The sequence below is a fragment of the Suncus etruscus genome, chromosome 4 (genome assembly GCF_024139225.1).
Source record: "Suncus etruscus isolate mSunEtr1 chromosome 4, mSunEtr1.pri.cur, whole genome shotgun sequence".
In the NCBI taxonomy this organism is placed as follows: domain Eukaryota; kingdom Metazoa; phylum Chordata; class Mammalia; order Eulipotyphla; family Soricidae; genus Suncus; species Suncus etruscus.
The window spans coordinates 10,480,983-10,505,916 of NC_064851.1; the positions used below are offsets into that span (position 1 = coordinate 10,480,983).

Sequence of the window (24,934 nt, forward strand, 5' to 3'; positions counted from 1 at the left end):
GGGGACATGAGTTTGTTCATTTCAATCCTGGTGTCACGTGGCTGAATGGGTCTGGAATATTCTTTTTTTTTTTTTTTTTGGTTTTTGGGCCGCACCCGGTGACGCTCAGGGGTTACTCCTGGCTCTGCTCTCAGAAATCGCACCTGGCTAGGGGGACCCTATGGAACACAGGGAATCCCATCACAAGGTCTGTTGTAGGTTAGCCGTGTGCAAGGCAAACGCCCTACCGCTTGCGCCACCGCTCCAGCCCCAATTCTTTCTGGGACAATTGGAACCAAAAATCTGGTTAAAGAAACTGGTACATATACACAGTGGAATATTATGTAGCTGTCAGGAGAAATGAAGTCACGAAATTTTCTGAAACATGGATGTACATGCAATCTATTATACTGAGTGAAATAAATCAGAGGGAGATAGACACAGAATAGTCTCACTCATCTATGGGTTTTAAGAAAAATGAAAGACATTTTTGCAGTAATTCCCAGAGACAAAAGAGAGGAGAGCTGGAAGGTCCAGCTCACTACATGAAGCTCACCACAAAGAGTGATGAGCGTTGTTAGAGAAATAACTACACTGAGAACTACCATAACAATGTGAATGAATGAGGGAAGTAGAAGCCTGTCTAGAGCACAGGCGGCGGTGGGATGAAGAGGAGGGAGATCTGACATTGGTGATGGGAATGTTGCACTGGCTAAGGGGGATGTTCTTTGCATGACTGAAACTCAACTACAATCATATTTGTAATCAAGTTGTTTAAATAGGGCCTGGAGAGATAGCACAGCGGTGTTTGCCTTGCAAGCAGCCAGGACCAAAGGTGGTTGGTTCGAATCCCGGTGTCCCATATGGTCCCCCGTGCCTGCCAGGAGCTATTTCTGAGCACACAGCCAGGAGTAACCCCTGAGCACCGCCGGGTGTGACCCAAAAACCAAAAAAAAAAAAAAAAGTGTAAAGTTGTTTAAATAAAGATAGATAAAATAAAAATAAATAAAAAACCAAAAAAAAAAAAACACCACCACAAAAATCTGCCTAATTCATTGTCATGTTCACAGCCGAAGCCGACTGAACTCTGGCGACTTAACATTTCCAAGGCTGTCTGTTTTTTGGTGCCCAAAGCCATCTCTAGTGACATCATCCCCTTTCAAATGTCTTGATCCTTTGCAATCTTAAAATTGAATGTAAAACGCATCTCGGCTACTTTTATCTAACGCTGGCTTGCTTGCCTCATGCGCTGGAATAGATTGCCTTCCTTCCCCCAGCTGGGTCTTAGATGCTTTCACCACCAAAATGTAGTTTTCTTGTTCTGTTCCATGGGGATTGGAGATGGATCCTAAACATTTTTATTTTTCATCTCTTTACCCCAATTATTATTATTATTGGTTTTAGTCCACATCTGGACGTGCTCAGCACCTACACCGAGCTCTGCTCAAAGAGCACCTCTGGTGGGGGGCATGGGAGATCATATGGAATGTGAGGGCTGGATCCCTGGTCAGGCATATGAGAGGCAAGCACCCTATCCACTTAGTCTATTGTTTCTGCTCCTTTGCCAGTTTTTAAAAAAAGTTGGGGGGGGGGGAGAGGAAAGAGAGGCAGGAGCAAGTTTGTCTTGAACTCTGCCCAGGTTTGATCTCAGGCATCACATATGGTCCCCCCCACCCCTAGCCTGCCAAGAGTACTTTCTGAATGCTGCTGGGTATGGTATGGCCCTAAAACAAGAAACAAACAAACAAACAAACAAAAGGGAATTAAGGCACTTACATTGCATGCTAACCATCCCAGTACCACAAATGGTGCTCCAGCAAAGAGCAGTGCTCAGGTATGATCCTCAGGTGTGTGGTTCAGGAACCACTAAGTCACAATAAACAATTAACAAGTAAAAAAAATAAAGGCCAGAGCAATAGTCCAGTGGGTACTCGCTTGCCTTGCACACTGTTGACCCAGGTTTGATCTCCAATATTCTATTTGGTTTCCCCAGAACTTCCCAGAGGGATTCCTGAGTTAAGAGCCAGGATGAATTCTTTTTTTTGTTTTTGTTTTGTTTTTGTTTTTTTTTGGGCCACACCCGGCGGTGCTCAGGGGTTATTCCTGGCTGTCTGCTCAGAAATAGCTGCTGGCAGGCACGGGGGACCATATGGGACACCGGGATTCGAACCAACCACCTTTGGTCCTGGATCGGCTGCTTGCAAGGCAAACACCGCTGTGCTATCTCTCCGGGCCCCAGGATGAATTCTTGAGCAATACTAGATGTCGCCCCAAACCAAGCAAAATTAGGGCTGGCTCCTGAGATGCTGAGGGCAAGGGCTGAGAGGAGTGGAGGCAGGTGTCTGGTCAGAGACTCCAGTACTAGGTTTGTGCTCTATCACTTGAGAAAATCTCCCCAAATTGCCCTTTAAATGTTGAGGGGGTGCTATGAGCTATCCCTGGGATAGTGCAAGTGGGGTGATGCCCAGGACGTTGCCCAGATGAAGCCTTTTCATGCTCACCCCTTGAAGCCACACCTGACTCTAGCAGCTTTAAATTTATGTATATGGTTGAATTACAAAAATGTAAAAAACTTTGGTGGGCAGGAATGATAGTGCAGAGGTCAATAAAGCTTTTTTTTTTTTTTTTTTTTTGCATGTGGGCCACACCCAGTGGCGCTCAGGGGTTCCTCCTGGCTATGCGCTCAGAAATTGCTCCTGGCTTGGGGGACCATATGGGACACCAGGGGATCAAACCAACAGGGCATCAAACCGTGGTCTGTCCTAAGCTAGCTTGGGCAAGGCAGACGCCTTACCTCTAGTGCCACCGCTCTGACCCCAAGGTTTGCTTTATTGTGCAGCCATCCCTGGTTTGATATTCAACGCAACATATGGTGTGCCCCCCCCCCAAGTACCACCAGCAGTGATCCTTGAGCACAAATCCAGGAGTAAGTCCTGAGCACTGGCAGGTGTAGGGCACTCCCCACCCCTCCAAAAAAACCAACCGAACAAACAAACAAAACCTAAAGTCTGAAAAAATGTTTCTGCTTTTTTATTTCTTTTGGCCAGACCTAACTGTGCACAGAGGTATCTCCTGGGTCTGTTCTCAGGGATTATTCCTGGTGGGCTTGGAGGGTCATATGGGGTCCTGGGGATTGAATCTGCATCAGATATGTGCATGGCAAACACTCTCCCTGTTTGTTTGGGTTTTTTTGGTTTTGGGCCACACCCAGTGATGCTCAGGGTTTCCTCCTGGCTATGTGCTCAGAAATTGCCCCTGGCTTGGGGGACCATATGGGATGCTGGGGAATCAAACCTCCTTCCATCCTAGATTAGCATGTACCTGCACCACCACTCCAGCCCTGTTTATTTGTTTTTTGGGCCACACCTGCTAGTACTCAGGAGTTACTCCTGACTGCACTCTTGGCTGAATTTGGGGACCATATGGGATGCCAGGGACTGAACCAGGTCAGCTGTGTACAAGGTAAACAAGCTCCTTACCCACTGTACCTTCACTCTGCCCTCAACCTACTTTTTTTTTGTAGCCTCAGCAGTCCTTCCTTATTTTTGTTTTTTGTTTGTTTTTGGTTTTTGGGTCACACCCAGCAGCTCTCAGGGATTACTCCTCGCTCCACTCTCAGAAATCGCTCCTGGCAGGCTCGGGGGACCTATGAGATGCCGGGATTCGAACCAATGACCTTCTGCATGAAAGGCAAAAACGCCTTACCTTCATGCTATCTCTCCGGCCCCTCCTTGTCTGTTTTAAGTGAATTAACCCAGGTAAAGCACTGCAGCTAACTAGGTGTTAGCCTTGTTGCTGGTATTTTATTATACATAGTTCTCTGCAGTTATTTATTGCACTGCTTTTTAGGAGCCAAGGAATCTGCTATAGTCCGGGAATAGAAGAATGAACAACAGACACAGCTCCCACAGTTCATGACCACACTAGTGACAACCCTCCAGAGACAATGCCGGGAGGGTTGTTGTCTCAAATATACAAAGGTAGACTGGAAGGAGCCCACCAGACTTGCTTCCACCCCCACCACTTCAAAAGTCAAACAGCTCAAGGGCTGGTGCCAGGGTGTGTCTTTACAATTGGATGTAAAATTATCACCAGTTCATTTTGCCAGGGCAGGGGAGCATTTTAACTACAGCTGCTAGCAGTGTCCAGGGATCACTTGAATGTGATGCCAGGGATGGAACCAAAGTTGGCAACATGAAAAACAAGTGCTTTAACCTCTATACTCTCTCTCCACTTTCATTGTAGTTCCCCACGAAAGTTGAATTTAAAGCCATACTCTGCAGGGGTGAGGGAGTAGGGGGAATCACAGTTACTCCTTTTTTTTTTTTTTGGTTTTTGGGCCACTCCTGGCTCTCTACTCAGAAATTGCTCCTGGCAGGCACTGGGCACCATATGGGATGCCAGGATGCAAACCATCATCTGTCCTGAACTGCTTCGTGCAAGGCAAATGCTGTGCTGTCTCTCCAGCCCCAGCAGTTACTCTTGACCCTACACTAAGGGCTCATTTCCTGGCAGTGTTTAGTGGACCTTATGGGGTGCCGGGGATTGATCCTGCAAGATAAAATCCTTACCCACTGTACTATATTTTTTTTCAACCGGACGCCTAGACCCCACTGTACTATTGTACTGTTTTACTATTTCTCTCCACCTTCCTTTGGGGGAGATTTGAGGCCACACCCAACATACTGTATGCTCTATTCTCTTGGCTCTGTGCTCAGGAATCATTTATTGTTTTTGTTTTTTTTGTTGTTGTTTTTTTTTTTTTTTTGGTTTTTGGGCCACACCCGGCAGTGCTCAGGGGTTACTCCTGGCTGTCTGCTCAGAAATAGCTCCTGGCAGGTACGGGGGACCATATGGGACACCGGGATTCGAACCAACCAGCTTTGGTCCTGGATCGGCTGCTTGCAAGGCAAACACTGCTGTGCTATCTCTCTGGGCCCAGGAATCATTTATTATGCTGGAGATGTAACCTGGATGTGCCAGGAGCAAGACTTGGGGCCACACCCAATGGTATTCAGGGGTTATTCCTGGCTCTGAGCTCAGAAATAGCTCCTGGAAGACTTGGGGGATCATATGGGATGCCAGGAATTGAACCGGGGTCAGTCTCAGGTAGACCAAGTGCAAGGCAAACACCCTAACCACTGTGCCCCCATCTTTTTTTTTTTTTTTTTTTTTGCTTTTTGGGCCACACCCGGGACATTCCAGAGTTACTCCTGGCTTGGGGTACCATATAGGACACCAGGGGTCTAATCCAGCCTGTCCTGGGTCAGCCGCATGCAAGGCAAATGCCCTACCACTGTGCTATCACTCCAACCCCTCTAATTTTCTTTTCTCTTTTTTTTTTTTTTTTTTTTTTTTTTTTTTTTTTTTTTGGTTTTTGGGTCACACCCGTTTGATGCTCAGGGGTTACTTCTGGCTAAGCGCTCAGAAATTGCCCCTGGCTTGGGGGGACCATATGGGATACTGGGATTCGAACCAACCACCTTTGGTCCTGGATCGGCTGTTTGCAAAGGCTGTGCTATCTCTCCAGGCCCTCAAAATTTCTTTTTTCATGCAAATTACTTTGTTGCCCATCCCCTATTAACGTGCCTCCCTTCTGCTTTTCAACCTCACCTAACAGTACCCCGTCCTGCCCCCCTCTAATAAAAACAAAACCAGGCTGCAGACTCCCTCTCCCTCTCCTCCTCCCTCTTTGTGCTGTGCTGTAGCCACACACATTTGCTCCAGAGTAGAAAAGTTTCTCTCGTAAATTTGTACTCTGTGTTCTGGGCTTTCACATTTCTTCTGGTTTCTAGCCGTTCTCATTTTATGAGAAAATCAAGGGGGGCTCTTAAAAAAGTAAATTAGAAAGGACATTTAAATGGGCATTATTTTTTTTTTTTTTTTTTTTGGTTTTTGGGCCACACCCGTTTGACGCTCAGGGGTTACTCCTGGCTATGTGCTCAGAAATCGCCCCTGGCTTGGGGGGGCCATATGGGACGCCGGGGGATCGAACCGCGGTCCGTTCCTTGGTAGCGCTTACAAGGCAGACACCTTATCTCCAGCGCCACCTTCCGGGCCCATAAATGGGCATTATTTTTTATCTCGTTGCCTTCTTTGTCTAAAAGGGCGAGGGAGGGGGATCGCATGCCATTTTTCTCCATCGTTTCAGAGAACCAGCTTTTATGGAAATTGTACTTTGCTTTGTTTATTGCATCATTACAAAGAGTTCTGCAATATTAGGTATCTTATTTTATTGATTTATTTTTATTGGGTATTTTTTTTTTCGGTTTGATTTTGGGGTCATACAAGAGTACTATTATTCTGGCCCCTATATCTTTCTAAATTAAAAAATTTTAGGGGGCCCGGAGAGATAGCACAGCGGTGTTTGCCTTGCAAGCAGCCGATCCAGGACCAAAGGTGGTTGGTTCGAATCCCGGTGTCCCATATGGTCCCCCGTGCCTGCCAGGAACTATTTCTGAGCAGACAGCCGGGAGTAATCCCTGAGCACCACCGGGTGTGGCCCAAAAACAACAAAACAAAAATTTTAGGGGCCATACACAGTGGTACTCAGAGCTTAAGTCTGGCTCTAAGCTCGGAGATAACTCCTGGTGGGTTTAGGGACCAGATGGAATGTCGGGGTTCAACCCTTGGTCAACTGTGAACTTCTTTCAACCACTGTACCGTCTCTCCAGCCTCAATATTAGATATGTTAGTATCTTCGTTTTTGCTGGGGGGCACACTCAGCTGTGCTTATAGGTTATTTTTTTTTTCTTTCTTTTGTTTTTTTGTTTTTTGTTTTTTGGGGCCCACAGCCAGCGGCACTCAGGGGTTAGCCTGGTTAGCCAGGTCAGCTGCATGCAAGGCAAACGCCCTACCCACTATGTTATCACTCCAGCACCTTACAGGTTAACTTCTGACTGCACTCAGGGATCATTTCTGGCAGGCAATGGGGAACCATATGATATGTGGGGATCGAATCTGGGTTGATATGTACAAGGCAAGTACCCTACCTGCTGTAGAATTATTCTAGCCCAGGGGCCGGAGAGATGACATGGAGGTAAAGTGTTTGCCTTGCATGCAGAAGGACGGTGGTTTGAATCCCAGTATCTCATATGGTCCCCTGTGCCTGCCAGGAGCGATTTCTGAGCACAGAGCCAGGAGTAACTCCTAAGTGCCGACAGGTGTGGCCCAAATAACAAAACAAAATTTAACTATGAAGGAGCCTCTAAAAAGAATTACTTACATACAAACATAAAACACACTGCAGGTGGGGCTGGAGAAATAGCATGGAGGTTGGGTGTTTGCCTTGCATATAGAAGGACGGTGGTTCGAATCCCAGCATCCCATGTGGTCCCCTGAGCCTGCCAAGAGCGATTTCTGAGCATAGAGCCAGGAGTAACCCCTGAGCGCTGCATGTGACCCCCCCTCAAAAAAAAGAGGCGAGAGAGCAAATTTCTTTTCTTTTTTTCTTTTTTTTTTTTTTTTTTGGTGTTTTTTTTGGGTCACACCTGGCAGAGCTCAAGAGTTACTCCTGAGATAGCGCAGCAGCGTTTGCCTTGCAAACAGCCAATCCAGGACCAAAGCTGGTTGGTTCGAATCCCAGTGTCCCATATGGTCCCCCGTGCCTGCCAGGAGCTATTTCTGAGCAGATAGCCAGGAGCAACCCCTGAGCACTGCCGGGTGTAGCCCAAAAACAAAAACAAAAAAACAAAACAAAAACAAAGAGTTACTCCTGGGGGCTGGAGCGATGGCGCAAGCCTTAGGGCAGGTGTCGGCAACCTGCGGCTCCGGAGCCGCATGCGGCTCTTTTGAAGGCTTGCCGCGGCTCCGGAGCCGATGTCAGAAAAAAAAAAATACTGCTTTAATCTCAGCTCCGCTTCTCTCCGCTATATCTATAGCAGTGAGGCGGAGCTGAGGAGCGGAGCCAATGGAGGCAGCCGTACCTGGTGACGTATATAGCATTAAGGTAAGAAACAATATATGCAGTGTTATATTTGTTTTAAATGTTGCAATGGTTTTGCGGCTCCCAGTTTCCTTCGGAAACGGGTCCAAGTGGCTCTTTATGTCTGAAAGGTTGCAGACCCCTGCCGGGCATCTGCCTTGCGTGTGCTATCTAGGACAGACTGGGGTTCTATCCCCCGGTGTCCCATATGGCCCCCCAAGCCAGGAGCGATTTCTGAGTGCATAGCCAGGAGTAACCCCTGAGCGTCACTGGGTGTGGCCGAAAAATGAGGGGGTGGGGGCGGGAAGAATTACTACTGGCTCTGCATTGAGAAATTGCTCCTGGAAGGCTCTGGGGGACCATATGGGATGCCGGGGATCAAGCCCAGGTTGGCCACGTGCAAGGCAAACACCCTGCCCTTCAGTAAACAGATATTAAGGACCCACTATGGACTCTGGCGTTTGGTAAAGGAATGTACGTGAAAGTAATGGGGTAGGGCTGCAGATTCAGCTGAGGAGCAGGGCCTGGTCTTCTCCTTGGCAGTGGCAGATAAACAAGCAAACAAGTGAGGGTGGGGGCTGCCACAAAGGCCGGAGCACATGCTGTACCAGCGAAGGTTTTGCATTGGGTTCTGGCACTGCCTGCTCCCTAGAGTACTGTCTTGGGCATAGTCACCGTCAGGTGTGAGGTGACAGAAGCCAAGTTTCCTAGTCTTGGAGGTGAAAACCACTTTATATGGGAACTTGATCTGTTTCCCTGCTCCCAGTACACAGTTTTGCCCACCTTACGAGGTAGAAATCTTTATTACCTGGTGTTTTCTTTCTGTGGGATATGGGGGGGAATCAGGTTTTTTTGCTTTGTATTGTTTGGGGGCCACATCTGGTAGCCCCCTCCTGGCAGGGCTCGGGACCAATCAGATGTGGCTCTGGTGATTGAACCTGGGACAGCTGCTTGCAAGGCAAGTGTCTTACCTACTGTGCTAAGGCTCTGGTTCCATCTTTTGGGTCCTTTTATTTTACTTCTAAAGTTGTTTTGGTTTGGGGAGCTGATGCAATAGTGTTAGGGGTTAAGATTAGGGTGCGTTTGGCTCACCCCAGTTTCAACCCCAGCATCCTATACGGTCCTCCAAGCACCCATCAGGAGGGACCCCTGAGCACAGAACCAAGGAGTAAGCCCTGAGCACCATCAGTTGTTGCCCCAAAACAAGTAAGTGGGTCGTTTTGGTTTTGGGGGAACCACATCTGACATACTGAAAGGTCACTCAGAGGTTCTGCTTAGGAGTCATTCTTGATGATGCTCAGGAGATCAAGGAGTAGGTTGGACTTAAGGACTCCTCATACAAAGCATGCACTCCAGTCCACTGAGCTCTCTCTCCCTCTGGCACTAGCCCATTTCAGTTTTTGGAGACCCACAAGGGGTCTCAGCACAAAGTTTATGCTAGCCTTAGTGCCCGAGTTGTTTTCAGAGGCTCAGGTGCCTGCCTTGCACCACCTCGGCTCAGTTCCTGGCACCACTTCTGATCTGAACACCACCAGGTGTGGCCCAAAAACTAAAACAAAACAAAAAACAGGCAGTTAGGCCACTGTTCTGGACCCTTCAGCTGATGCAGATCGGAAGTAAATAAACGTTTCACAATTCAGTGGTAGAATGAAGAGTCACTTCTAGGTGACAGTCTAGCAGATTGGTTGAGGTTTGATTCTCTCCGAGCTCCCAGACAGGAAAGGCAGTTCCCATTCCCCTTTCCGATTAGGACAGGGGGAACAGTTCCAGTTGTAGAGATCCGCAGGAAATAATTCACACAGTGAAGAGGTACAAGAATGGGTTCAGGAAATCCAGTGCTCGAGCAAGGAATTCAAACCACAAAAGCTTTCTGCTCCTAGGATGGAGTGCAGCTCAGTGGAAGAAGACCAAAGAAGGAGACTCTGCCTTCCTCCGACCCTTGCTTTTATTGACAAGAATCAGGTCCCACCCTAGGGTGGGAGAAGAATACCAAGTAAAGGATAATTCAATATACCATCACCAGATCACACCCTAAGGTGAAGTACAATTATTGATTAGGGCAGAAGTAGTAACCCAACAGTAGGATATCCCCACACACATCCCTGTCTGTTAGAAAATAATAAACTGGGCAGGAAAGATAGCATGGAGGTAGGGCTTTTGCCTTTAATGCAGAAGGACAGTGGTTCGAATCCCAGCATCCCATATGGTTCCCCGAGCCTGCCAAGAGCGATTTCTTTTTTTTTTTTTTTTGGTTTTTGGGCCACACCCGTTTGACGCTCAGGGGTTACTCCTGGCTATGTGCTCAGAAATCGCCCCTGGCTTGGGGGGACCATATGGGACGCCGGGGGATCGAACCGCGGTCCGTTCCTTGGTAGCGCTTACAAGGCAGACACCTTATCTCCAGCGCCACCTTCCCGGCCCCGCCAAGAGCGATTTCTGAGCCAGGAGTAAGCCCTGAGCACTGCCGGGTGTGACCCAAACACCCCCCCCCCCAAAAAAAAAATAATAATAAACCTCAGATTGAAGTCAGTCATTGGCATTAAATTTTGATTCTTTTTTTCTTTTTGATTCATTTAGTTTTTATCCCCTACCCCCTCACCCAGTGCTCTTGCCCTAGGTGCTTGCAGGTGGGGCTGGTGTTCAGAGCACCTTCCAACACCTTCTCAAACTCTTAGGCTCTGTCTTTGTTGCCTTTGTTGTCTTTGGGAACAAAATCTCTTGACAATCTGATACGCAGCTCTCTCTATTTTGAGAACAGGAAGGGGGTGTTGGATGTCCTCCCAAGAGCAAGTCAAGCCACTTGACTTGTGTAAGGCATCCTTCCCCCACAATGCCCTAAGCTTTCCGTTGAAACGTTTGTCACACCTGGATTACAGGGCCACCACCACCCCCAACCCCTGTGGGTGGGTATCTAGAGGGTAAAGAAAAGGGTCTGGGAGGAGGGAGGGAGTGAGAGAGAGGCAGAGAGAAGGAGCAATGAAGAAGCTGCTTGGAATAAGCTTAGCATAGAAGCCTTGTGAGGAGAGCATATGGTGGATAGGGCCTTGGAATAAAGCAAGATGACTCCAATGAAGCTTTAACTGACTGCTTGTGATTATTTCTCCACTGTTAACCTGTGTCTTCAGATCCGCCAGCTGAAGGACCTAGAGGCACCTTGCCAGGGGAGGCCTCACCCAACACTTTAGACTTTATATCTTATATTTAAATCAACAGACTTGGGTCTGCAGCCCCTTTGGATAGGGCAGCCAGCCTTTGGGGGACTCTGGGAAGGTCCACATAAGACTCAAGATTGTTGGGTACAGGGTCCCCCCCCCAACTCAGCTGCCCCTTGACATCTGGGGGGGCCCAATGTGAACGCTCTCCTGCTCCCCTTTACACTGTGCCCACCAGGAACCCCTCCCATCCCCTTCTCTGTGACTCTTGACTGCTCTACTTGGCACTACTCTACTACACTACTCCTGGCTTTGCACTCAGGAATCACTCCTGATGGGGCTGGAGGGGACCATATGGGATGCAGGGAAATTGAACCTTTGTTGGTCCCATGCAAGTTAAGTGCCTTACCCACTATACTATCTTTTTGTTACCCCCTCCCCTGGGAAAAAAACCAAACAATTTTTTGTGTGTTTGTTTGTTTGTTTTTGGGCCACACCCAGTGGTACTCAGGGGTTACTTCTGGCTTTGTGCTCAGGAATCGCTCCTGGCAAGCTATGGGGACTATATGGGATGCCTGGGATCAAACCTAGATCCGTCCTGAGTCAACTTCGTGCAAGGCAAATGCCCTACCACTGTCCTATCACTGGCACCCCCAAAACGATTTTTAATGAAGTCGGGTAAGATGTAAGTTGGGGCCCTGTGATTTTTCTAGGGTGGGCCCAGCCTAACTATCTCCTGTCCTGTCTCCCCTTATTTGCAGCTGAATGAACTGGTGGTGGGGGACATCAGCGGGAAGCTGTTCGTGTACAAGAGCGATGACTGCCGGCCATGGCTCACCTGTGCTTGCCAGGGCATGGTCTGTTCCCAGAGGCTTGGGTGGTGGAGAGGAGTGGAGGGTGGTGGGGTGCCCGCCTGCCCCAGCACTGCAGGACTAGCAAGTGTCTGGTCCAAGCAGCCCTGCTCGGGGCTGACGGTTTACCTGATTCCGAGCGGGGACTTCCAGCTTCAGGTCTTCATTTGGCTCTTAAGGAAGACACAGCTCTCTTCAGGGCAAGTGATATCAGGCCATTAGAAATCTGCAGCTCCTGGGGCACCAGAGGTTGGGGTCCTGTTGTTCCTCTCTGTGTTTCCCTGAACCTTACTCTCCTCTTCTTTTACAGCTGACTTGTGTCGGGGTTGGAGATGTGTGTAACAAAGGGAAGGTAAGCATTCTGGGAGTGGGCGGTGACTTTGGGGCTTCCAGACCATTCCTAGCCTTGCTGCTTAGGGCTCCCATCTCTGTATAAAATCTGTTGATTTTGGTTTGGGTTTTTGGGGGCCACACCCAGCTATGCTCAGGGGTTACTCCTGGCTCTGTGCTCTGGAATCACACCTGGCGGTGCTCAGGGAACCATGCTGAGGGATCAAACCCGGGCGGCCACATGTAAGGCAAGCACCAAACCGTTGTGCTATAGCTCTGGCCCGTAAAGTAAAGTCTGTTGAGAGCTTGGCACTGACCCGCCAGGCCTGTGGCCATGTGCTCCCCCACCCCCCATATTCCTCCTTGCCTGTGCTTTTGTTCTCAGAATCTGGTGGTGGCCGTCAGTGCTGAAGGCTGGTTTCACCTGTGTGATATGACACCTGCTAAGGCCCTGGAGGCTTCTGGGCACCATGAGATGCCAGGGTCAGAGGAACATCGTCCCATCTTCAAGCAGCACATCCCAGCCAACACCAAGGTCATGCTGATCAGTGACATCGGTAGGAAGCTTTCCTGTGGGGCTGGGGTGCCATGGGAGTGGGCGGTAGGGGAGATTTTTTCTTTTTTTTTTTTTTTTTTTGTTTTTGGGCCACACCCGTTTGACGCTCAGGGGTTACTCCTGGCTATGTGCTCAGAAATCGCCCCTGGCTTGGGGGGACCATATGGGACGCTGGGGGGATTGAACCGCGGTCCGTTCCTTGGCTAGCGCTTGTAAGGCAGACACCTTACCTCTAGCGCCACCTTCCCGGCCCGGTAGGAGAGATCTTACAGTTCCAATTGTCAGTCAGTGGGACATTGTTGGGTATGGAATAGAAGGTTTGGGAGTAGTCTTATTCTGTTACTATTTTTAGGGGGTGGGATTTTCTTTTGGTTTGGGGGCCATATCTGACAGTGCTAGGACTTACACCTGGTTGTACTCACCCTATGGGTTGTTGGGAATTGAACCCAGGCAGGTCATGTGTAAGGCAAAAATGCTCTACCCAACTGTGCTATTGCTCAGGCCCCTCATTTTCGAATAATTTAAAGTCAGACGTTATTGTGCACATTGGGTCTGGCCATCTTCTATAAAGCAGACAGAAATTGGGCCAGAGGTCAGGGGGAGAGCCCAAAGAACAGAAAAAAGTACATGGTTTGTAGGCTGGGGATCCAAATTCCATGTCCAGCATCACAAAATTTTCCACACCTTGCAGGGAACAATTCCAGACACCAAATGGGGGAGCAAACCCAGAGTGTTGCTGATGTGCCCTCTCCCTGCCCCAAAAACAAATCTGAGGCCCAGAAGATAGCTCAGGGGTCCCAGTACAAGCATTGCATGTCGATGCACCAAGTTCAGACCCTGCCACGGAATGGTCCCCAGAGCACTGAGTTGGGCACAGACTCCCACCATATTCCCCTCACCATCCCTCATCAGCACGCCTAGATATGGCTTGTAACAAAAAGAAAAAGGCATTGTTGTCCCTCTTGGACTTTATAGCTAGGGGTGGACAAAATTTTAGCTAGGAAATTTTTAACTAGGCAATAAAATAGGCATTTCTGAGGGGCCAGAGCCATAGCACATTGGATAGAACATTTGCCTTGTATGCACCCGACCCTTTTTCGATCCCTAGCATTTCAATGTTCCCCCGAGCCTGCCAGGAGTGATTTCTGAGTGCAAAGCCAAGCGTGACCCCTGAATGCTGCCCTTAAAAAACAAAATTTTAGGGGCCGGAGAGATAGCATGGAGGTAAGGCATCTGCCTTGCATGCAGAAGGTTGATGGTTCGAATCCTGGCATCCCATATGGTCCCCTTAGCCTACCAGGAGTGATTTCTGAGCGTAGAGCCAGGAGTAACCCCTGAGCGCTGCCAGGTATGACCCGAAAAACAAGAACAAAATTTTAAAAGGGCCAGAAAATTTCTGATAAAATTTATTTGGTTTTGTTTTTATTTGGATTTTAGGGTCACACCTGGCAGTGCTCAGGGGTTATTCCTGGCTCTGTGCTCAGAAATCACTCCTGGCAGGCTTGGGGGACCATGTGAGATGCTGGGAATCGAACCGGGGTCAGTTCGGGGTTGAATGCATACAGGGCAACTGCTCAACCACTGTGCTATCGCTCTGGCCCCATAAAATTTAAAAAGGGCCAGAGACATAGCAGAGTGGGCAAGCACTTGTTTTGCATGCAGCTGACCCAGGTGTAATCCCTGGCACCTCAGATGGTCCCCCAAGCCCTGCCACCAGTGACCTTGTTGAACGCAGAGCTGGGAGTAAACCCCGAGAGCCTCTAGGTGTGGCTTTCGAACAAAAGGACAAAAAAGCTTGGAATGTAGCTCAGCAGTAGGACATGCTGCTTGCATGTGATTCCTGATATTATGACACATAAATAATTTTTTCCCAGTAGGGCTGGTGTCACAGGCTGTACTGAGCCAGCAACTTACAAGGGGCTGAAGCAGGGTTAGGACTCTAGGGCCACCCCAGCAGTGCTTGGGGCTTACTCTTGGTTCTGCACTCTGGGCTCACTCTTGGCGAGGCTTGGGACCATATTGGGTACAGACTTTCCCAGCTGTCTTCTCTCTCCTCTGCCATGAAGGTGGCAGGAAGCTTTGAATTAGTACCTTTGAGAGAAGAGCAGGGAGAGGTCTTCGGAGCGGGCAGAAGAATAGAGCTTCAGGCAGTAGTGAGCAGGGCAGGCAGGACTTCTGGCTGACTGACGGACTGTGTGTGACACCGTGTCAGAGATGTGAAGTGAATAGGGACTGGGGCCGGAGGCTGGCAGGATCCCAGCTGACAAGGACAGTCGGGGTTCCACACTCATCTGTTTCTGCCTTCAGACGGAGATGGGCGTTGTGAGCTGCTGGTTGGGTACACAGACCGAGTGGTCCGCGCCTTCCGCTGGACAGACCTGGGCGAGGGCACTGATCATCCGACCGGACAGCTGGTGTCACTCAAGAAGTGGGTGCTGGAGGGGCAGGTGAGTGGCTGAGCATGACATGGAGTCCGGAGAGCAGATAGGAAGGGCTGGGGCAAGAGGGCATGAGAGGGGCCGGAGCGATAGCACAACAGTAATGCATTTGCCTTGCATGAGCTAACACAGGACAGACCCCGGTTCAAATCCCGGCATCTCATGTGGTCTCCTGAGCCAGCCAGGAGCGACTTCTGAGCACAGAGCCAGGAGTAACCCCTGAGCGCCGCTGGGTGTGACCCAAAAGCAGAAGGAAAAAAAAAAAATGAGGGCATAAGAGAGGGGTCAGGGGCCCTGGATGTACAGATGAAAGAAGGAAAAGACCCTTTTCCTGGCGTGCTCCAGAAAGGGGTCTATTCAGAGCAGTGTCTCAGGGGAGATTGTGAGTGATAGGCAGTGAGGAAGGGTCACAGGATTGAGAGGCAGGCAAGACTAGACCACACCTTGGCTTCCTTTTTTTTTTTTTTTTTTTTTTTTTATAATTTTGGGGCCAAACCTACTGACGCTCAGAGGTTACTCCTGGCTCTACACTCAGAAATTGCTTCCAGGGACCCGGAGAGATAGCACAGCGGTGTTTGCCTTGCAAGCAGCCGATCCAGGACCAAAGGTGGTTGGTTTGAGTCTTGGTGTCCCATATGGTCCCCCGTTCCTGCCAGGAGCTATTTCTGAGCAGACAGCCAGGAGAAACCCCTGAGCACTGCCAGGTGTGGCCCAAAAACCAAAAAAAAAAAAAAAAAAAAGAAATTGCTTCTGGCAGTTTCAGGGACCATGTAGGAAAGAGGCAAATTCCCTATTGCAGTGCTATTGCTCCAGCCCCTGTTTTTTTTGGGGGGGGGGGGGAGGGATTGGCCCCACCTGCCAACGCTCAGAGATTCCTACTGGCTCTTCAGTCTAGAATCATTCCTGGGGTGCTCAGGAGACCATATGGGATGCCAGGGATTGAACCTGGATCAGCCACATGCAAGGCAAGCACCCTCCCCTCTATGTTCTATGGCTTTGGCTCCTGAACCCAAGCCTGGACCGCAGCTGATGGATGCATGGAGGAGAATTAGGTTGTAGTTTGGGGAGGGTGACACCAGGCAGGCACCATGTGAACGTGGTGCTTCCCAGGTCCCTGGCCCCACTCCCCTCCCTGCAGCGTCCTTCCACTCTCTGCTTCTGCTCAGCCCCTGTTCCCTGGCACAGGTGGACAGCCTCTCCGTGATGCCAGGGTCCCAGGGAGTGCCTGAGCTGATGGTATCGCAGCCCGGATGTGCGTATGCCGTTCTCTTGTGCACCTGGAACAAGGACCCTGGGGTCCCCACCACCTCCGAGGGGGACACAGAGGGCAGTAGGTAAGGGGTGCTGACCTGTCTACATGGTGTGGGGTGCCTGGAAGCTGCCTTAACCAGGTGCTGGCACAAGCACCTGCTGAAGGTGAATCTTAGGTGATCCAGGGAGGAAGGGTCTTCACCCCAGGAGATATTCGTGTAGTGTCACTTCATATCTCCAGCCCTTTCTCTTTCTACCTGCCACTTGGGACCTGAGCCCAGCAGTATCAGTGATAGGCTTTGCAGCTGGGCCATGTTCTAAAAGCTCTTATAGAAAGGAACTGACGAGTGTGAACCAAAAAACAAAAAAATGGGCCTAGAGAGATAGCAGAGGTTGGGCGTTTGCCTTGCATGCAGCAGAATGGTGGTTTGAATTCTGGCATCCCATATGGTCCCCCAAGCCTGCAAGGAGCTTGCAAGTTTTCTGAGCGTAGAGCCAGGAGTAGCCCCTGAGCGCTGCCGGGTGTGACCCAAAAAAATAAACGAACAAAAACCAAAGCAAATAAAAAAATAGAAAGGGACTGAGAGATAATACAGCAAGTAGGGCACTTGCCTTGCCTGCAGCCAACCAACCAGGTTCAGTCCTTAGCATCCCATATGATTTCCTCATCCTGACAGGAGTAATTCCTGAGTGCAGAACCAGGCATAAGCTCTGAGCTCCACCTAGTGTGACCTCTCTGCCTGCCCCTCCCCCCCAATCATTTCCTTTTGGACAGTAAGCTGGCCCACTGTTCCAGAGCACATGAATCTGTTTTGGATTTGTTTGTTTGTTTGTGGGCCACACCCAGCAGTGCTCAAGGATTGTTCCTGCTTCTTCACTCAGGAACCACTTGTGGAGGGCTTGGGGGACTATACAGGATGCTGGGGATCAAACTCATTAACACATGCAAGACAAGCAGTCTTCCTGCTTGTACCATCACTTCAGTTCCCTTTGTGTAGTAATCTGAGGTTTGATACCAACACTGCATGATGTCCCAGAACCTCAGCTAGGTTGAGATTGCGCCTCCCAAAAGAAGCTCTTACAGAAATGCCCCCTGGCCCCTAGTCCTCCAGGAACCCAGTGATGCAGCCACCCACCTCGCCCTCCCCACCCTGCAGGGAGCCTGTGGCCACCCGTGATGTTGTTCTGCACCAAACGTCCGGCCGCATCCACAACAAGAACGTCTCCACTCACCTGGTGGGCAACATCAGACGAGGTAGAGGGGGTCTCGGCCCCGGGAGGCAGGGCCCACCCCTTGTTTCTGGTCTCCCCCCAACTCCCTGCCCTAGACCACTCCCCTCACCTCCATCTGCTCTCATCTTGCCTCTCTCTTCCTGGCGGCATTGGTGGCTGCTTCTTGCATCCCGCATGTCCCACCTGCAGGCCACACCCCGGACAGCAGTGGCGACTCTGGCCTCTTTGCTCTCTGCACCCTGGATGGTGAGTCTCCCAGCTTAGCCTAGACTGGGGTTAGAGGACTGGGGGTGCACCATGTGCCCCAGGGCACCGCTCTCACCACATCCACTGTCCCCTCCAGGGACGCTGAAGCTGATGGAGAAGGCCGACAAGCTGCTGTGGTCAGTGCAGGTGGACCACCAGCTGTTCGCACTGGAGAAACTGGATGTTACGGTGCATGGCCTCCCAAGTCACACCCTCATACACACACCCTTCTGTCCCCGGGGCGACCAGGGTAGGGTCAGGTAGCACCTGCACCCCAGTTCAGGCTCTCTGCTAGTTTGATTATTTGGAGATGGGGAGGGGTCCTCCCCTACAGTGCTGAAAGCCTGGGGGGTATACCTAGTGGGGTTAGGGTGGCCATGCAGTCTGCTCTTAAATTCTAGCCCATTGAGCTGGCTTTCTGGCCTGTCAGTCTGTTTGATTTGGGAGTGCCACTTGGCAGTGCTTAGCAGTGCCCAGGAGCTACTCCCAGCAAAGTTGGAGGGCCACACAGTGCCTGGAATCGCCCTACAGGCTCCCATTTGGAAGCAAGTGCTTTCTTCTTCCCTTTGAACCCCTTTTCCTTTCCTTGTTTTAATTTATTTTTATTTGTTTGTTTATTTGTGGCCCACACCCAGCAGTGCTCAGTGATTAGTCCTGGCAGGTTTGGGGTACCAGTTGGGATGCTGGGAATCAAACTCGAGTTGATCTTGTGCAAGACCAACTGTATTATCACTCCAGGCATTCAGTGCCTTTTTTTTTTTTTTTAATATTTTTTGTTTTGTTTTATTTTGTTTTGTTTTGGGAGGAAGGCGACACCCAGTGACACTCAGGAGTTACTTCTGGCTATGCACTCAGAGAAAGCTCCTGGCTTGGGGGACCATATAGGATACCGGGGGAATGAACCACGATCCGTCCTAGTTAGCTTGTGCAAGGCAAATGCCCTACCATTTGTGCCACCACTTTGGCCCCTTTTTTTTTTTTTAATATTCTTAAACTTGATTGATTGATTGATTGATTGGTTGGTTGGTTGGTTGTTGGACCACACCCAGCGGTGCTCAGGGTTTACTCTGGCTCTGCACTCAGAAATCTCCCCTGGCAGGCTGGGGGACCTTATGGAATGCTGGGAATCGAACCTGGGTCCCTCCTGGGTCGGCCGCATCAAGGCAAATGCCCCACTGCTGTGCTATCTCTCCGCCCCTCTTCAGTGTCTTTTTGTTTAATTTTGTTTTGTTTTTGGGCCACACCCAGCTGTGCTCAGGGGTTACTCCTGGCTATCTGCTCAGAAATAGCTCCTGGCAGGCATGGGAGACCAAATATATATATATATATATTTTTTTTTTTTTGGTTTTTGGGCCACACCCAGCGGTGCTCAGGGGTTACTCCTAGCTGTCTGCTCAGAAATAGCTCCTGGCAGGCATGGGGGACCATATGGGACACTGGGATTCGAACCAAACACCTTTGGTCCTGGATCGGCTGCTTGCAAGGCAAACGCCGCTGTGCTATCTCTCCGGGCCCTATTTATTTTTTTAGTTCTGTTTTCCTTTCCCTTTGTGAATCTGTCTTTTCTAAAACTGTGTCTCCCAAGCAGTGTGGGTTCAGTTACAATTTATGGGACCCTGCTATCTCTTCGGGCCCTATTTATTTTTTTAGTTCTGTTTTCCTTTCCCTTTGTGAATCTGTCTTTTCTAAAACTGTGTCTCCCAAGCAGTGTGGGTTCAGTTACAATTTATGGGACCCGCTGCCGAGGGAAGAGACTTTGAAGTCGGCCAGGGTTGTGTCCTGAATTGACACACCAACCTGAGCTGAGCCGAGATCTGGAACGGGTAACTGTTTCCTGAGCATGAGATCTGGAAGGTGGCCTTCTGCTTCGGAGGGTCCTTGTGAGCGTTCCGTAAGGGCTCACACTCACTTGACAGCCCCCGAGATGGTGCCTGGATGCAGGGGAGAATTTTCCTGCACAGCAAGCAGCTGTTTTCTCCCCAACTGGCTGCCCTGCTGGTCCAGGTCCCTATGTCATATTCCCCACCCCCGTCACCCTCCTTCCGTCAAAATGCCCTATTTTGCTCAGCCCCGCCATCGGATCTCTTTCTAAAATCACTCCTGGCTGCTCTTGTATCCTGTCTGTGACCCCTCTCAGGGCAACGGGCAAGAAGAGGTAGTCGCCTGTGCCTGGGACGGACAGACGTACATCATTGATCACAATCGCACCGTCGTGCGCTTCCAAGTGGACGAGAATATTCGTGCCTTCTGTGCAGGTGGGCCCCTGCGCCCCATGATCCTCTACCTCTGTGTATTCTCTCGCAACGTACCTTCTACCATCAGGCCACATGCACGCCTGTGCACGCCCATACACACACACTGGCTCTTTGGTTAGAGAATGGGGGTGGGCACTCATCTTTCCTGAAAGATGTGAATTTCCATCTCTGAGTGTTAGAGTTCATCTGTTTTGGTTTTGGGAGAGGGGTCCCACACCCTGCAGGGCTTAGGGGTTTCTTCAGGCTCTGTCCTTAGGGATCACTCTCTCGGGGCTTGAGGGATTGTACGGCCCTGGGGATTGAACTGGAGTCAGTTGTAAGCAAGGCAAGGACCTTTTCTACCTATTCCCCTGTACTATCTCTGAGTGTGTTATATAATTTATGTCAAGTGGATTTTGGGCCACATCTAGTGGTGTTTAGGGCTTATTCCTGGCTCTGCTCTTCAGGAGTCACTCCTGGCAGGCTCGGGGGGACCATAAGGGATGCCGGGGATTAAACCTGGGTCAGCAAGCATGCAAGGCAAGCACCCTCCTGCTGTACTATCATTCTAGTCCCTCTCTGAGTATTTTAATCAACTATGGGGACGGTGTGAAGACATTGCAATGTGCTTTCGCATCAGCACTCTGAAGAACTTTTTCTCATAGCGTTCTCATTTGTTCTAAGCCAAGGACCTTGGGAAGTAACATGAATCTCCCACAGGGCTCTGGGGAGAGCTTTGGTCGCTGAAGTGTGACACGGCCTGTGCAGGTCTGTTGCACACACCGGTGACCTAAGCTGGCCCAGCCCTTTAGAGAGGGCTGGACATCTCAGCATAGTATTACTCTAATACTCTCCTGCCACCTACCCCTGGGCAGTCAGCCCTGCCACTCACAACAACCCCCAGATTCCAGGCTCTCTGTAAAATCAAATACTACCTTAAAGAAGTTGTTTTTCTTAGTGTGTGTGTGTGTGTTTGTGTGTGTCAAGGATAGCATGAGAGACTGTGGGGGGGGGGTGTGTGCGTGCGTGCGTCAAGGATAGCATGAGAGACTGTGATCAGGGCTTCTAGCTCTATGCTCACTGTTTCCTCCTGGTGTTGTGCTCAGGGAATTGAGCCTGAGATGACCACATGCAGAGAAAATGCCCTTTGCCGCTGTGCTGTCACTCCAGCCCCTCCTGGTATTTTTTGTTACAGTAGCTTATCTATAGCAGGTGTAAGTCTCCAAGTTTCCCCATGATTCAAATGAGTGGCCAGCAGGGAGGAGCTCTGGCCTTCCATTTCATTCCCTTGGTACCAGTGGGTAGGTGGATGGGCCACATCAGTTCTCATGGCCACAGGGAGCTCTGCCCCCTCCATCCCCGCCACCAGCACCCACGCGACTTGGCTTTGTCTCACTGTTACAGGCCTGTATGCTTGCAAAGAGGGCCACAACAGCCCGTGCCTCGTGTATGTCACTTTCAACCAAAAGATCTATGTGTACTGGGAGGTGCAACTGGAGCGGATGGAGTCTACCAACCTGCTGAAACTTCTGGAGGCTGAGCCAGCATACCGGACCCTTCTGCAGGAGCTGGGTGTGGGTGAGTTGCCGGTGTAATATGGGTGGGCTAGGAGAGGCCCCGAGACCTGTCCTTTTCATTTGCAGGTGGGCAGGGGGTAGGCTGCAGCACTGCACAGGAGCCTAGGGATTCCCAGTAACACTTGCATCTGGGCCACACAGTTCTTTCCTCAGACCCAGTACTTGGTGCTGCTCATGCCCAGTTGAGCCCGTATTGGGGGCCACCTTGGTCAGGCTTTGCAGGGTTTGGGAGCCATGTGGCATGGCATCTTGGCTCCTTGGGCACACAGGCCTAGACACCTGACCACATCCAGTGCTCATGTTATTCCTTGCTCCGTGTTCAGAAGTCACCCCTGGCAGACTCTGGGGACCATATGGAATGCTGGAAATTGAACCTGGGTCAGCCGCATGCAAGGCAAATGCCCTACCCACTGTACCATCACTCGGGCCCCCAAACCCTTTTTGTGGGTGGGGGAGTGAGGGCTGTTGGGCACAGTGTGATGCACAGGGGTTACTCCTGGTTCTATGTTCAGGAATCACTCTTGGCAGACTCTGGGGTGCTGGGGGTCGAACCCGGGTTGACTGCATTCAAGGCAAGCATCTTACCCACTGTGTTGTTGCGCTTAAGGGTTTCTCCCAGCTCTATGCTCAGAAATTGCTCCTGACAGGCTCTGGGGACCCTATGGGATGCTGGGATTCGAACCACCGTCGTTCTGCATGCAAGGCAAATGACCTATCGCCACGTTATCTCTCTGGCCCCCCACAACCCTCCCTTCTTTTTTCTCTGGTTTTTTTGGGTCACACCCGGCAGTGCTCAGGGGTTACTCCTGGCTCCACGCTCAGAAATTGCTCCTGGCAGGCTCAGGGGACCATATGGGATGCCAGGATTTGAACCAATGACCTTCTGCATGAAAGGCAAATGCCTTACCTCCATGCTATCTCTTCGGTTCCCCACACCCCCTTTTTAATGAATTTATTTTTGGTTTTTGGGCCACACCTGGTGATACTCAGGGTTTATGCTTGGCTCTGCATTTAGGAATTAACTCCTGGCCATGCTCAAGGGACCATATGGAATGTTTGAACCCAGGTTGGCTGCATGCAAGGTAATTGCCTTAACCCCTGTACTGTTGCTGTGATTGCCAACCGCCCTTTTTTTTTCCTCTTAGATCCTGACGACCTGCCAGCTGCCCGTGCTCTGCTTCATCAAACCCTCTACCATCCAGATCAGCAATTGCAATGTGCCCCTGCTAGCCACCAAGACCCCACGTAGCTGGGCTTGCCTCTGGAAGCAGCAGAGACTTAAACACCCTACCCCACTCCCATATCCATGGTATTGGCAAGATCAGGACCATTCCAGAGGAGTATGGCAGGATGGCAGCCATCTGAGGGAGTCTTTGGGACCGTGAACTGTATCCCGCGTGATGTTTGGTGGTGAATGAAGTGACAAGTTACAAGGACCATGAGAGCCCATGGTAGGGCTGTAAGCCCAGACCCTGTCCCCCATCATCTGTGACTCAGTGCTCCTTAAGAATTTTCCACCCTCCTTGTGAGGAAGACTTATTCATGAAAAAGGACAAGTGGGAAGGGAAGTGTTTGGGACCACACTGGGAAGTGGTTCCCAGGAACAATTCCCGGCTCTGTTCACCATATGGGGTGCCCAGGGATGGAGAGGGCTTAGTGTCTTTCAGAGAAGGAAAATGTTTTGTAGCATTGCTGCCTCCCCATCTCTTGCCTTCTGTGGCCCAGGCGTCACTGACTAGAGTCTTCCCAGTACTGGCACACAGTTGGCTTTCATTTCTGAGAGATCTTTCTAGACATTATTTAGGTGGCGGGTGTCCACACCAGCGTTGCTTGGGGGTTATACCTGGCTCTACAGTCATTACTAGAAATGCTCAGAAGACCAAATGGAATGCTGAGGAATAAGCCCAAGTTGACTATGTGCAAGGCAAACCCCCTACCTGCTGTGCTATCTCTTCGACCCCCTTGTGGACATTCTAATATTGCCACACTTGGTAGCATTCAGGTCACTCCTAGCTCTGCACTCAGAAATTGCCCCTGCCCCTGGCAGGCTTGGGGCACCATATGGGATGCTGGGTCCTCCCTAGGCTGGCCGCATGCAAGGCAAACGCCCTACCGCTGTGCTATCTTTCCAGCCCCCTTTATGGACATTTTATAATTTGGTCTTACTGTGTGCTCAGCAAGACTGATGATTCACTTTCACTGACCAAAGAGAGTGTTTCCAGCACTTCCTTCTGGGCTGCACCCCGCAAGTATCATGCAAGTGCGTGGGGCCCACCTGTCCAGCTTCCCCAGACACTTCCTGTCTACAGGACTCAGGGCAAGGGAACATGTAATTACATCCGGCCTGGTTTCATTCCTTCTGCTCTAGGACCGTGAGGGAAATGTGTTTCCCTCGGTTGGCTGTAGTTCTTGGGTAGGTCGGAGCCATAATTTTGGAATCAGTAAAATCAGGTCGAGAAGAGACTGCCTGGAATCTGTTGCAGTAAATGTCAGTGTTGTTCCTGAATTCCCCGAGTATGAAGTGGCCTGATTTCTTGTTTGCTGTGAGCTCTAGGACCTCCCCCCACAGTCGGACAGCCTGGCAGAGGGTCCACACCTTTCCTCCCTTAGAGCAAAGGAGGGTTGAGTTACCATGCAGGGAGCAAGACGCCAGAAAGAACAGCAGAGATGGGGCGTTTATTCCAATAGAGGCTACTGGGGCCTGCAGTTATGGCAAGACCACGGAAAGCAAAGAAGCTGGTGCCAGGCAGCACTGGGTATGATACTAATCAGACAGGAGGCCCAGCAGGACAGGGGAAGCCTGCTTATTCTTTCTGTTTTGTTTTGGGGCCACATCTGGTGGTACTTGGGGCTGACTCCTGGCTCTGTGCTTAGGGATTACATCTAAACTGTGCAGAATCAGAAGGGCTCGGGGCCCTATGGGGTACCAAGGAGATCTAATTTGAGTCGACCATGTGCAAGGCAGGCGCTCTCCCTGGGAGTCTATTGTTCCCGAATCACAGGGCAGCCCCTTGTTCCTCTTTAACGTAGGCTAATGGTGTCTTGTTCCCTAATGAAGGATAATCTGCTTCATTATCCTACTACCTTCGGCCTCCTCAGGTCCAAGACACCAGAGAGAAGCTTGGTGCCTGGCTCCTGCAGACTGATGCCTCTCTCCAAGGGA

At 50.3% G+C, this 24,934-nt stretch overlaps 1 protein-coding gene across 1 annotated transcript in view; it reads left to right on the forward strand.

The window, feature by feature from the left end:
- Nucleotides 1-23,215, forward strand: part of ITFG2 (integrin alpha FG-GAP repeat containing 2) — a 35,662-nt gene extending 12,447 nt beyond the window's left edge. Inside the window, exons 4-14 of the mRNA XM_049772478.1 lie at nucleotides 11,817-11,912; nucleotides 12,217-12,258; nucleotides 12,622-12,793; nucleotides 15,100-15,239; nucleotides 16,416-16,564; nucleotides 17,639-17,736; nucleotides 17,904-17,960; nucleotides 18,058-18,149; nucleotides 20,098-20,215; nucleotides 21,599-21,772; nucleotides 22,917-23,215. Of these exons, the coding sequence (XP_049628435.1) occupies nucleotides 11,817-11,912; nucleotides 12,217-12,258; nucleotides 12,622-12,793; nucleotides 15,100-15,239; nucleotides 16,416-16,564; nucleotides 17,639-17,736; nucleotides 17,904-17,960; nucleotides 18,058-18,149; nucleotides 20,098-20,215; nucleotides 21,599-21,772; nucleotides 22,917-23,020 (1,242 nt within the window). The 3' untranslated portion in view covers nucleotides 23,021-23,215. The remainder of the gene's footprint in view (nucleotides 1-11,816; nucleotides 11,913-12,216; nucleotides 12,259-12,621; nucleotides 12,794-15,099; nucleotides 15,240-16,415; nucleotides 16,565-17,638; nucleotides 17,737-17,903; nucleotides 17,961-18,057; nucleotides 18,150-20,097; nucleotides 20,216-21,598; nucleotides 21,773-22,916) is intronic.
- The last annotated feature ends 1,719 nt before the right edge of the window (nucleotides 23,216-24,934 follow it).